This window comes from Dipodomys spectabilis, unplaced genomic scaffold (genome assembly GCF_019054845.1).
Source record: "Dipodomys spectabilis isolate Male_0828 unplaced genomic scaffold, ASM1905484v1 ptg000264l, whole genome shotgun sequence".
Taxonomy (NCBI): domain Eukaryota; kingdom Metazoa; phylum Chordata; class Mammalia; order Rodentia; family Heteromyidae; genus Dipodomys; species Dipodomys spectabilis.
The window spans coordinates 2,982,184-2,995,596 of record NW_024870941.1 but is presented as its reverse complement, the minus strand read 5'-3'; the positions used below and the strand labels follow the sequence as shown (position 1 = coordinate 2,995,596).

General features: G+C 41.6%; 1 protein-coding gene across 1 annotated transcript in view; it reads left to right on the top strand.

Moving 5' to 3' along the window:
* The window catches only part of Dnaaf11 (dynein axonemal assembly factor 11), a 77,510-nt gene that overhangs the window by 35,977 nt on the left and 28,120 nt on the right, over positions 1-13,413 (top strand). Inside the window, exons 8-10 of the mRNA XM_042699971.1 lie at positions 2,316-2,381; positions 4,115-4,184; positions 4,981-5,076. Of these exons, the coding sequence (XP_042555905.1) occupies positions 2,316-2,381; positions 4,115-4,184; positions 4,981-5,076 (232 nt within the window). The remainder of the gene's footprint in view (positions 1-2,315; positions 2,382-4,114; positions 4,185-4,980; positions 5,077-13,413) is intronic.

Sequence of the window (13,413 nt, the reverse complement as noted above, 5' to 3'; positions counted from 1 at the left end):
GTTCTCACATTAATCAATCCTGGCATATCTTCATCTCCCTTGTCCTTTCCTCTTCTCATTGTCATCACCTCACAAAACACTGACAGACTATTTCACCAAGCAACTACCCCCACCCAGGCTTGCCCTCACATGCAGGAAGCTATTCTTAGCTGAGGGTGTTGGTTCTTACTTCATGGAGAAAATGGGAACAATCCAGGTCCTGCTGTGATGGGTGAACCTGTGGTCACAATTTAGTCTCTGCCGGCCCTTGTCCCATCAAGGTCATGGCTGCTTCCTGACCCCTGCTCTCCTGCATCAGTTTCTCTACTTTGTTGGATCAATGGTGCCAACATCCAAAATATTCAGACAATCCAAATAGCTCCTCTCCAGGTCTGTTGTCTATCCCACACAACATCTAAAGTTTGTCTCCATGCTCTTACTTCAGGTTTCTTCTTAGAGCCATTTCTGTGTGTGTGTCTGGAAATTTCTTTACTCCCACCATTTCCACAGTCAGTGTTCCACACTCAGCCCCTATCTTATTTGACTTAGTGAACTTGGATCTAATTGGGCATTAAATTCCTTCCTTCTTAAGGCAGTGTCTTCCATCGGCTGCTGGTTTTTCTTTTCCTTACTAACTGCTTTCTGTTTCATCTTGTAAGCACTCTGCAGCAAAGTGTTCAGCTGTCTTCTCTTTTCACATTCACATTCGTGGAGGATGTCACCAAATATCATGGCTTCACCATTGTTCATGACCAGAGCTAGCCTCTTTTCTGAGCTCAAGATTCATATGTCCATTTAGCTAAGTGACATCACTACGTTGTTATAAAACAACTATTACAAACTTCTGGTCAAAGCAGAACTCCTCATGTCTATCCTGCCATCCAGCATGATGTCCCTGTCTCCGTCCACTGTCTCCATCCTTGTGACAATACCTCACCCACTCTCTTAAGAACAAAGCCATCAAGTATAACCTTAATTCCTCTCCCTCTTGTGTTTTTCTTTAAAATACCGAGCTTCTTGGGCTTTTGTTCAATATCAGAATCCAACTATCTGAGCTCTTTAACCATCACTTTAAAGCAATTCAACACTTGCCTCTTGCCTAGACAACTACAATAGCGTGTGAAGTCATCCGTGATCATCATTTGGCCTCCTACAATCTGTCCCTCTTGGGGAATGAAGAAGGCAAACAGTACAAGACACGTACACCAGTATTTTAAGGAAAATGCCATACAATACTTCCTCCCCTTTACCAAATGAAAACATGTGACTTCACATAAGGTGCAAAGGAGATTGAGCCATGCAGTCTTTCTTCGATATATACGTTGATCTTCTTCAAATCAAGCATTCTGTGTTCAGGGCTAAAGGGAAAACAGATGACAGAGGATAAATGGTAACCTTTGCCTCAGAAACCTCTCAGAAATTGGCTTTCAGTGATCTAAGAAGGGAGAGTTCAAGTTGGCTGGCTGGAGAATTGGGCAATAAATAATCATGGCAGAAGGGACAGCACACGAGGCAAATCCAGAGATAAGATACAGAGCCCGTGGGCCATTTGTTGGGAAAAATAAAAGTGCCTACCACAGTCGACCTACTGCTGTTCAGCCAAATCGAGAGCTAACTTTAAGCTTGTTCTTTAATATTGTTGAGATTTATGAGAAAGCCGACCAAATTACTCTGAGATCTACATTGATAGTATGGAAACTGTACTGGTCAACTATGCGATGGCAACCTAAAGACCTAGGGCATTGAACCCAAGTTCTGCCTCTTCCTGGCTATGCCATCTCTCCAAATACTGTTTTCTTCATCTGTATAAATCACTGGCCGAGTCTCAGGCTTTCCCATGGAGTGGAAGAAGAAACACAGATAGCAATGAAATCTATAAATCACTGGCCGAGTCTCAGGCTTTCCCATGGAGTGGAAGAAGAAAAGCAGATAGCAATGAAGAGTGAGACAGCACTGGTGGAAGGTTTCAGATTTAGGCTGTGAGGGGACAGAGTCTCCGTGAGCAACCCCAGTGTGTTAGTCCTGTTCTAGCCAACTCAGGTAAAATGGAAAACTTCCACCACCAGATGTCTCTGTCTCTGCACCAAAGCTATGTTTTGTGTATCAATTTCCCCTTAGATTCTCAGATCAACGAAAAGTAATTTATTCATTTCTTGCGGGCTTCTGTTGAAAATTTATTATTAGTATAATTTTCTAAACAAAAGAATTTCATCAATGAAAAAAAATTAATGTAATTATTAATGCTCTTGATTATATGATAACAATATCTACAGAATCCTGGAGATAAATCATATCTCATTCTTTTTACTCCTGTTCCCCCAATGTATTATTTTTAGGCTTGACTTTTCTTTGAAAGATGATGTAAAACGTAACCAAATCATTCTGGACCTGGCTGTCTATAGGTAAGGACATGTTACATTTATTTAATGCCATTTCCTTTAGTTTTTTTTGTTGTTGTTATTTGTTTGAGCCTTGTTTATTTTTTGTGTGCTTTGATTTGTTTAAGACAAGGTCTTGCCACAGAGGTCAAGGCTGGCCTGGTTCTAACCCCTGCATCAGAAAAAGAGTCCTGCTACCTCTTGAATGCTGGGATTTCATGTGTGTTCTAGCTCACTTGCTTTTTTAGTTCTTACTCAAGGTAGCAGTCTTTTGACAATTCTTAAACAAGTGAGAACGAATTTTAGTTTCCCTATAAATAAAGAAGTCCCCTTTTAAGCTGGAGAGCTTATAGTAAATTTTGAGAAGAATGGAAACAAAAGAGAAAAATAAACCCACTGCACTGTGGCTGGGAAGTTTGGAGTAGTAGTGCACATGACTCTGAGAGCTTCTCTATTCTGACACTGATTGCACACAGACCCTCTGCTCACAAGACAGCCACTTTGTCCCATAGTTCTCTTTGTTTTTCAAATGTTTTAGCATAATTCTATGACTCAGCCCTTCCCCCTGCCTATCTGAGAGCCCCGGAGCCAGCTCATTGCCTCGTGATCAACGAGGACATTTCTTCCTTTGATTCCACCTGTGAGTGGTTCTCGCATACCTTATTTCTATGGACGATGCCCTGCTCATCCCTCCTTACTATATTCTCAGTTCTCCCAAATCTCCATGGCTTTACTATTCAACCCTGTGCCTGGTACCTTTCTACCTTTCCTGGTGGCAGTCATCTGAAGACACCCAGGCCCTGCCTCCCTGCTGGATGGTAGCCCCTTTGGCTCACTGCAATCATTACAGGGGCCACTTCCAGGTGCTTCTTATTGCTACAGCTTTCCTTCTCACCCTTCATTTATTTCTTATGTTTACAAATTCTTATGTTTACAAATGCCTATTCTAGGATATCTTAGCTAAATGGAGCCATACACTATATGTGGTCTTTGAGTCTGACTTCTTTTACCTACCATGATGTCTTCAAGGCTTTTGCATGTAATGGCCTCTGTGATCAAGACTCTAAGCCACACCGATAATCTCTGATCTTTGAATCCTCACTACATTTTGTGGCATTCACAACCAGCATTTTACAATGTAGGTGCATCATTATCTGGCAAAATGTCCTACTTTTCTGAGTGATGTGAAACGGAAATCTTCCATTTGCTCATGAGGCAGGGAGAATGGTGGCCACCTGACCTGGATGTGTCTGCTGTCCATGGTAGGCTTTGCTTGTTCAGCAGTGCCTGCCTTCCAGGGGAGAAGCCGTCTCTCTCCTGGGAGAGGAGAACCAGTCTCCACCCAGCTGCTGAACAGCTGTAGCCCTGGAGAGGCCTGAGGAGGCAGGGATGGATGGTTGTGAGCCTCAAGTACAGTGAATTCAGCATCTGGCCTGCACAACTTTAGAGGCTTAAAATAAAATACCCATGGGAAAGCATGGGAAGCCATTTTTTTTGCAAACCTCTGGTGTTTTAGACCTCAGATATTTTTGGGCTGGGGGCAATCAATGACAAGTGTACTTGTCGGTCTAAGAATGAAGTTGCTGATATCTTGAATTTCTTTTGGACTAGGACTAATTTAAAACTAACTTTTAGGACATATTTAGCACGGAAAATTTTAAACTTTCTTAAAATGGCTTTGTAGTATGATTACATGTTTCATACTTAAGCTTAAATGTTTTTGAAGATGATAAGACCTGCTATGCTTCACTTTGAAGGTATATGGATACTTCTTTAATCGAGGTTGATGTACAGCCAACATACGTGCGAGTCTTGGTCAAAGGGAAGGTAAGTAGAGCCCTACAGATCGTTGGAGTTTAAGTGCTAAGCCTCAAGCTAAGCTGTGCTGCCTCGAAACAAGCTTAGCTATTAGTATAATGGAAAATTAGAAACCCAGCTGGAGTGCTATTTACAGATATATGGTTGTACAGTGCAGGGATGATGGACAGCAAGAATGACTGCTGACATTGTGTGGCTGGGAACACGGATCCTTTAAACCTGTGTAACTCACCAGTGTCACAAGATTAGCCAAAACAACATTAGGAAAGCAGAGTCTCAACTAGCGATGCAAGGCCTACTCTATCGCCTCCCAAAGCTATTGGTAGCAAAGTACTGACCGGACATTTACAAAGCTGCACATGAAGGTAACCAGCATACCCATTCTAAAGTGCTAATATTTTATTCCAGGGGACTATTCATTGCTCATTTTTGAAATAGTATTTTTATTATTCTGAGCACTCATATAGATCAGCTTAATGATGTTAAAATGGAAATAAGTTAATATTTTATCTATAAATTACTTTTCTACTATAAATAGTCATAGTATTTCATAATGATTGAAGACCATACTTTAGATTATTTATTAAATTAGGTAAAAATAGTTCGTATACTTTTAGCATAGCATACACTTTTTTTCCCCAAAATGAATAAAGCACATTTCACATACCGTGAACTTGGAATGAAAATACCTCTTGAGGTCACATGTAAGGTGCACTCAAGGTCACCCTCTGACCTAACGTGACCTTGAAGTCATCCTCTCATGTAATGTGACCTTTTTCTTGATACACCTGCTGCTTGTTTCCAGCCATTTCAGCTCGTTCTTCCAGCAGAAGTCAAGCCTGACAGCAGCTCTGCTAAAAGGTCTCAGACAACGGGACACCTGGTGATCTGCATGCCCAAGGTAAGCAAGCGCCTGCATCTGGATGGCCTTCACGTCTGGTAGCGTTGGTTTCTGACGGCACTTGGCCTGGCAGGGACCATAGTGACTCCTGACGAAGGCGCTTTGAGTCGCAGGAACTAGAAATTCTGCTCACATCATCTCAGGCAGAGGGACAAAGGCCTGTGAAAAGAAGGGCTGAGACTGGGCTGTGACCGGAGTTAAGGGCAGCTAGTGCCTCCGGCACACTAAGGGCCGTCGGGGTTCCTTACACGGCACACACAGTCACGTTGTTCTTCTAAGCGAAGCAGCTCTACACGGTGAGCAGAATTTTGCTACAAATAGCTTTGAGAGGGAATAGAGTGGGCCTTGGGTCTCTAATTGTGACTCTGTTTGCTTTCCTAATGGTGTTCTGTCTCATCCTGTGATATGGGCAAGTTACACATCATCGTAGGTGTCTATCTTCTAATATCATTCCTAAGAGAGAAAACGTATATATCGTTCATATCACAGTGAGCATTCAGTGAATGTTGCTAAAAATTACTTGAATTTTATTTTTGTACTACTGGTCAGATACTACTTTAATGAAAATCTTTTTTGGGGGGAAGTAGTTGGTGGTAAATGTGTATTTGTATATGGCATGGACTCAGTTGTATTTAGTTCAACTTAGTAAACATTTATTGAGTTCCTACATAGTATCGCTTGCCTAAGAATGATAAGAAAATGTATGTAGTAAGGGGACTGCCTTGATGAGAGGCATACCTGCAGGAAGAGAAATCAGAAACTTTTCAGAAAGGATGAATAAGAAAATGAGCTCTATGGAAGAAAATACAAACTTCACCCAACTGGTCTGGGAATCGGGAAACAAGAAACTGTCTGAAGTTGGATGAAGAATGGAGGAAGGGTATCTGAGGCTGTAGGTGACAGGGCTAGAAGGAACATTAAAGAAATAGGGACAAAGACTCATTGGATGTTCAAGGAGAAATGGAAGGTGAAAATGTAGGCTTCTCCTCAGTTGATGGTTTAAAATCATAGAGACTGCTGGGGTTGCCTCTGCTGACTTCAAATTTTAGACTTCTGAACTTTGATCAGAGACAGACATTGTGAAAGTCTGACAGACTATAAATGAGGATAAACGTCCTAAAATAATTTAAAATTTACTATGGCCACATGAAATGTCAGGATTCCTCATTACAGGGTTCATGAATGAGTTCAGACATTTTCTGCTGTAACTTGCAGAATCTACAAATAAAACTGGCTTTCACCATAAAGAAATATTTCCACTCTTTGACAAAATAAATATTGGGAAACTGAAACACGTCTTGTCAAGGGTGGGGAATTTAAGGGGAAGAGGGCAGACAAACAAAGAGGCCAGCGAATGCAGTCGTAGTATTCAAAGTACATATGTGAAAATAGACTGGGTAATTGAAGGGGGGATGGAGGTGGGGCTCAGAGAGATGGGGGAGTGATGGGAAGAGTGGCATTGATGAAGATATACTGTACTTATAAACCGATTTATTGAATTGAAACTCCTTTATACAACTTCTTCAAGAAATGAAAACAAGAAAGAAATGTTTCCACTCCTGCAGCCTCACCATAGGAGAAGGTGGGGAGGCCTCTAGCAAGCGGGCTGGGGACGTGGTGAAATGGCAGCCAGCCCTCAGGCTTCCGCCCATGAAAAAGTGACAATGGGCAGCGTGCATGCTTGTTTTCATCTTGGATGACACATAAAAACAGAGGATCTCTGATTATGGGAAGCAGAAGTTTCCTAGGACTGAGTAGGCTCATTAGCAGAAGAGCCATCCAGTCTTGATTACCTTCATCCTGAACAATTGAAACTAATGTGGGTCCAAGAATTACTAAGTCTCTGATCAGATTCTGTATCAGCCCTTATCTCCTGAGCTAGGCTGGAGTAACCTCTGCCCAAGTTCCTTAAATTGCAAAGGGGAGGAATAGAGAAACTGGAATCACCTGAGCTGCTGTTGGTGAAGAAGGAAAGAAGCATGGGCTAAGAAAGAGTATCTGGTGCAAAGAATATAAACGTGATTAGCCAGTGGAGTTTCTACCATGATTTAATAATCCTTCATTTTCCTTCACCAGTTTTCCAACAGGCTGATCTCAGATAATCAATTATGTGTTCTTATTCAGCAGCAAGATGTAGCAAGCACAATGTGCTGTCAAGCAATAAAATAACAAACAGAACTGTATGCATCACATTGTCCTTCATGGCCACAACAAATTAAGGGAATACTCTTGTGTGGAGAGAAATGTCTTATAGGGAAACCTAAGAAATAACTACCTCAGCACTTTGCTAACAGATGTTTATATTGAATTGATGTTTATGTGACACTGTAATCAGCAACCTTTTGTATGTCTGTGTGGAAACTTCCATTCTAACCAAAAAGGTAAAAATTAAACAATAAGTCTGCTCTTTCCTAAAAGGAAGTCAAGGTATATGATTGGTAGACCTCTTGGGTGCCATGCAGTTATGAGGGAATCTCTGCGACCTCTGCTTACGAGTCTTCTAGATAAGTGCAGCCTTCTGTTTTATATTATTTTGTGTTACTGAGACAGCGTCTCACTATGTATCCCAGGCTGACTTAGAATTCTCTATATTGCCCAGGCTAGCCTTGAGTTCACATCTTCTTTCCTTAGCCTCCTGGGTGCTTTGATTCCCTTTTTGTTTTTATTTTTAGCTTTCTAAATATTTCACATGAAAAATATAATAAATGGTTTATTAATGAAAAAGCAATTCCAAAAATACTTGACTGGAGACGGGATCATTTATATAGAAGAACTAAGAAGGGTTCTATTTTTTCCCCTCAATAATAAATGATGAATGCTGTTTTTCCTTTTGATATGGAGACAGGGTCTCACTATGAAGCCCATAGTAGCCTTGAACTCTGTTCTACTCTTCTGCCTTGGCTTCCCAAGTGCTGAGATTACGTGTGCACCACCATACCTGGCAGTGTTTACCCTTTCAAGAATATATTGGTAAAGATTTTAGACTACTATATTAGAAACACTAGGGTAAAAAATTAGTCACCATGTATCATTTCCTTTTTTAAAAGGTAGTCAGTTAAAGAAAACTTCAGAGAATAATTTCTTGGGCAGAATTAGTTGGTTTTCATTCATGAGTAGTTATCTGTAATGATATAAAGCTCAAATAAAATGATGTTTTAAAAAATCATCCAAAGCAACAAAGCTCTAATTTCATTCTTCATCCTTACTTAGAATCAGGAATGTGTATTACTAAAAATTGATGTCTTTATAGCATTTCTATGGAGTGGAGCATTTGAAGTACTGAAGTTTAACCCATGACATCATGTTGCATGCCTGGACTTACTTTATTGTGGAAGTTTAGGAGTCCAACCTGCATTGTAACTATTGAAACAAATCCTTGAAATTTTAAGGCATATTATAAGACTAAACTTACATGTTTGTTAACAAATGACTTAATTAAAAGAAAACAAACACTGTTTTTGTTGTAGTATTAGGGAAACCCAGGGCCTCAAACATGCTAAGCAAGCACTCAACTACTTGAACTATGCCTCCAGACATTTTGTTTTTAAGAGTGAGTCTCATTAACTTTCTTGATCTGGTCTTGGGTTTGAAATCTTCCTGCTAGGATTACAGGCATATGCCACCTCTGCTGGCTTGATGATGAACTTTTAGTGATACACATAAACCTATCTGTGTAGAGCCATAGTTTTCAATGAGAGCTTATCTTACCATTTGCTACCATGTAGGTGTGCCTGTGGAGGGGGGGATTGTCCTAATGAAATAAGCCAGGCAGAGTCTAACTTACGTGTAGGACCTAAAAACAATGTTAAATAGATAGTGATAGGGTACAACACAGTGGTTATTGTGGGGGGGATGAGGGATGGAGGACGGGGAAATGAGGCCAGAGGACGCAAGTAGCAGATGTAGAGTGTGAGCAAGTCTAGAAACACTGTGATACAAAGCACCAGGGTTAATTCGCGTGTACTTCACTGGGGATTCAGGCTGAATCAGTAGAACAGGACACTGGGAGAGGCCAGGGGTGCTAGCAGTCTTTACTACTGTACCTGCTCGGATGTGTATCTGTATACATACCCTAAAATAAAATGGATTGAGGGAGGGAATGTTTGTAGTTAGGATGACTTTGGCTTCAAATGACACAACCTCCTCACCCAAAGATGTTAAACTAACAAAGAAAAAATATATTACCTCACCCTAAGGTATATATTCTCATAGCTTTTAATTCACTCATGGAATAGTATGGCCAAAACATTAAGTGCCTGAGACAGTGTTTGCTGGTTACACTACTTGGATGTTCTAAATCAATTGAAAGCAAATGATCTGATGCTTAGTAGCTCCCCCTTGTGACAGTATTTGGGAAGAACATCATGAAGGGTTGACCTCTTGTTGCTCTGTCATGGCTGTGTCACACTTCTTCGTGAAAATCCAATGGAGAACTTTGCATCCATTTGCCAAGGACCCAAAATTTTGTCATTGAATCCTCAAAATACCCTCGCATTTCTGACTGGACACTTTTTAGAGTACCGTCACGTCCTCAGAATGATGTGCTATCTTGTCTTCTTAAATGAGGGTGATGTGTGGAAGTCTGGGCAGTGACCAATGCAAAAGTTTCCCCAGTTTCAGTCTGATTCTGGTCACATAGATCGAGACTGCATTTTCTGTTGCTGACATCACGTCAGTGAGTTTCTCCAAGGTCTGTTCCTGTTCCAGACAGTGTCTCCTTGGGCTGGCCCTGCGAGCCTGGATGCCTCCCTTCGCTGCCCTCCCCCCTGCCACCCCCAATCTGCTGGCCCATAGCTCATAGTCTGTTCTGGAACAATATGGTTCACAGCACCACAATTTCCAGTGAGCCACCAGAACCTGTCTGCCCTCACCATCCTCACAGTTTCTCTGTGTCTCTATGGAGTTCCAGGGCTGCTGCCCAGCCTGCAAGTGACCAGTGGGTGGTAGATAGAGGTTCTGACCTCTCACGAGGCATTGCCTGGAAGTGAGGGCCTGCCCGGGCCAGAGAGGCACAGGAAATGTGTTCCACAGGCTTTCCTCAGTCTTCCCCACCGCTCGCTCGGTGGGAGTTAGTTTTCCAGCTTCTGGCACTGTTGCAGTCAGTACTCTGCTTAGGAAACTGTATAAAAAGTCCTCAGCCAGATGCCAGTGGCTTGTCCCTATCATCCTGGCTACTCAGGATGCTGAGATCCGAGGAAAACAGGGCACATGTGCCAGGCCTGAGGCTGGAACTGTCCCTGAGCTGCTTTTGCCCCAAGCTAGCTCCATACCACTTGAGCCACAGCCCCACTTAGGGCTTTTCATGATGAATTAGAGATAAGAATCTCAGACTCTCCTGCCTAGGCTGGCTTCAAACCACAATCCTCAGATCTCAACATCCTCACCCCATATTGAAAAGCCCCAGGGTATGTTACCCTCATTCCTGCTACATTTTACTTTACTCAGCTTGTTACCAATGGGCAAACTAAATACTTAGTTGTATATTTCTTTAGCTGGATTCCTCAACAAGAATTGAAGCTTCAGGGTTTCTTGATAACTAACTTGACCACTAACTGTCACACAGAACTGGCAGGAGTAGATGTTCAGTATATTATGAATACATTAGTTGTATTTTAATATTTACAATACAAATCTACCATACTTTCAAACTATCTGCAACCATTCCTCATTTTTTTTCCGTTTACATTATTCCAGCCTAACTGTAAAATAAGTTTGTCACATTCTGCCTGCAGAAAAAGGTTGTTGCTGTAATCTATGTTGCCATAAATCCAAAGGAGTGGGAAGAAATTATGGCAAGACAGGCTTGGGGCCAGGGAACCCACGTCGAATCTGCGCGTTTTGCTCCAGCTGTGTGACCTAGGGAAATGATTTATTCCTCTCTGCCTCGGATTCTTCATCCTAAAAATAACATTAATAATGCCCCAGGCCTCAAAAAGTTGCTTTAAAGATTAACATGACTGAATGTAAGTAAACCACCTACAACAGTTTGGGGCCATAATACATGTTGCATTAACACCTACTTTTAATTCATATTAATCATGACTGTTAATGGATATTGTAAATGATTAATGTTGGATAACCTTGTTTTCTAGCTATTCTCTTAGTCCATTTAGTGTTGCTTTAATGAAATGCCCGGTGCTGGATAAGCTATTACACAAACAGGTTTATTTACATGATGGTTCTGGTGGTGGGAAGGAAACAGCATGGTGAAGGTGACTGGACCGTGTCACAGTAAAGCAGATAGAATCGCCTGCCAGGGAGCATGAGAGAGAGCAGAGACAGAGAGGGACCTTATCACGTGATAGGAGAAAAGTCAAGAGAAGGCACAGACTTCTGGTTTACAACAACCTGCTCTGGGACCTCATCTCCAGAACACCTGTTAACACAGAACACCTGTGTTAATCCCGCCACACACTTCCTATTGGGCCCCAGCTTTTTCAAGTCCAACCCCTCTTAATGCCTTTCCAGTGGAGACCAAGTTTGGACATGGGTTTAAATGGAAGTCAACGCCTTGGTATGGTGCATTGTAACAGAAACAAGTAAGTGTAAAAGTATAAAATATAAAAATATTAGAAAATATAAAATCAAAACTAGATATCCAATCCTGTGTTTCTCCCATTTTCCCTCTTAGGTACAGAACATTTCCTTTAGTTGTTTTTATTTTGTAAGTGCTATACCTTTTAAGTTTATTTTTAGATAGCATACAAATGATGTTTTTAGTCCCTATTTGGGGGTCTCTACCTTCATATCTTCTAAGGGTTGATGCTTCCTCTGTAGCCTGTTTTTCAGATGGGTACATAAACACTGAGTGTCATCAGCCTGGTGATGGTTAGCCTATGATTTCACCACAGTCCAACTTAACTAGGTTTAACTGAGACTTTGCATGCACTGGGATCCTGGTTTGCTTGCATTAGACCATTAAATTAAACTCCCATCCAGATTCTCAATTGACAAGTTACAGGAACACTCTAAGAATATGCTTCATGATTTCCTTTGGGTATTCTCTCAGAATAATTAACTGAGATTAAAGAAGTTGCCATATGAACAAAATAGAAAGATGCAGTTATCACTCCATTTGATGAATGACTTGTTTGATTCTGTTTGTGCAGGTGCTGAAGGTGAAGGTCATGTACCAAGGCCTGCAAAACAAACCCCGATTCTCAAAAATCCAGACCCTTCTCTTTGGGCACATGTGTCACAATGCTTTCTCTCTCCTCAAACGTGTGTGACATACCTAACACAACGTCACTTTTCTTATGATTGTCAAGCGGTCTGCAGTGCTCCCTGGCCATATTGCCCGGTCTCCTTGGTCTGTTTGTGCTGTTTCTCTTTGAGTTCTCATTTTCTGCTCATTTCCTAAACTTCCACTCCTAAAAACACTGAACATCAAAAGGCAATTTGCATGAATGTACCACCCGAATTTCTCACCTCTAATGATCACTGCTTGTGTCTTTCCAACCTCCCATGTGGGTATTCATCTTATTTTTTTGCTTTGTGTGTGTGTACAGCCTGGGGCTTGAACTCGGGGCCTGGGTGCTGTCTTTGAGTTTGTATGCTCAAGGCTAGCCTTCAATCCATGGTTCCACCTCCAGTTGTTGGGTGGTTATTTGGAGATAAGCCTCACAGACTTTCCTGAGCAAGCTGGCTTTAAACCACAATCCTCAGATCTCAGCATCCTGAGTGGCTAGGATTACAGGCGTGAGCCACTGACACCCAACTTTCCATTGGCTTATGAAACCAGATTTGTTTTCCCTTTGGTAATTCTCTCCCTTTTATACTGCTTCACTGAATTTTTGCACCCATTAATTTTGTATTAGGAACCATGCTGAATTATCTCCTCTGTAAAAACAAAAACTGAACAAAAACTGCCTCTATTTATTACCCTATTCCACCGGATTGTAAAACTCTTAAACAGACATCTTTATTGGCTGTTTCCATTTTGCTGTCATGATCTCTAAAACCTCCATTTGGCATCATCTTTTCCCAACCCCCTCCACAGCAAACTCCCTCTGAGGTCAGCAGTCATCTCCACATTAGCCCATCTTACAGCCATTCCTCCTCATCTTCCACTTGACAGTCCTGTAGATTTTCCTACCATGCACCAATCCCTCCACTCTTACACCCTGTTCAGGTGGCCATAGCTGCACCTCCTGGTGTGCTCTCCCCCACGCAACAATGAATGTTCCTGCAGGTCCACTGCATGCTCTTTCTTGCTGTGTGCTTCTTTGGTGTTTTGTTCTTGTTGTTGTTGTTTGCATTTTTCCCAGTGCCCAAGCCTCTGAAAGTTAGCCTGCACAATTACTCAGTTCTGGGACTGTTTCTGTTCTCTATTTATAT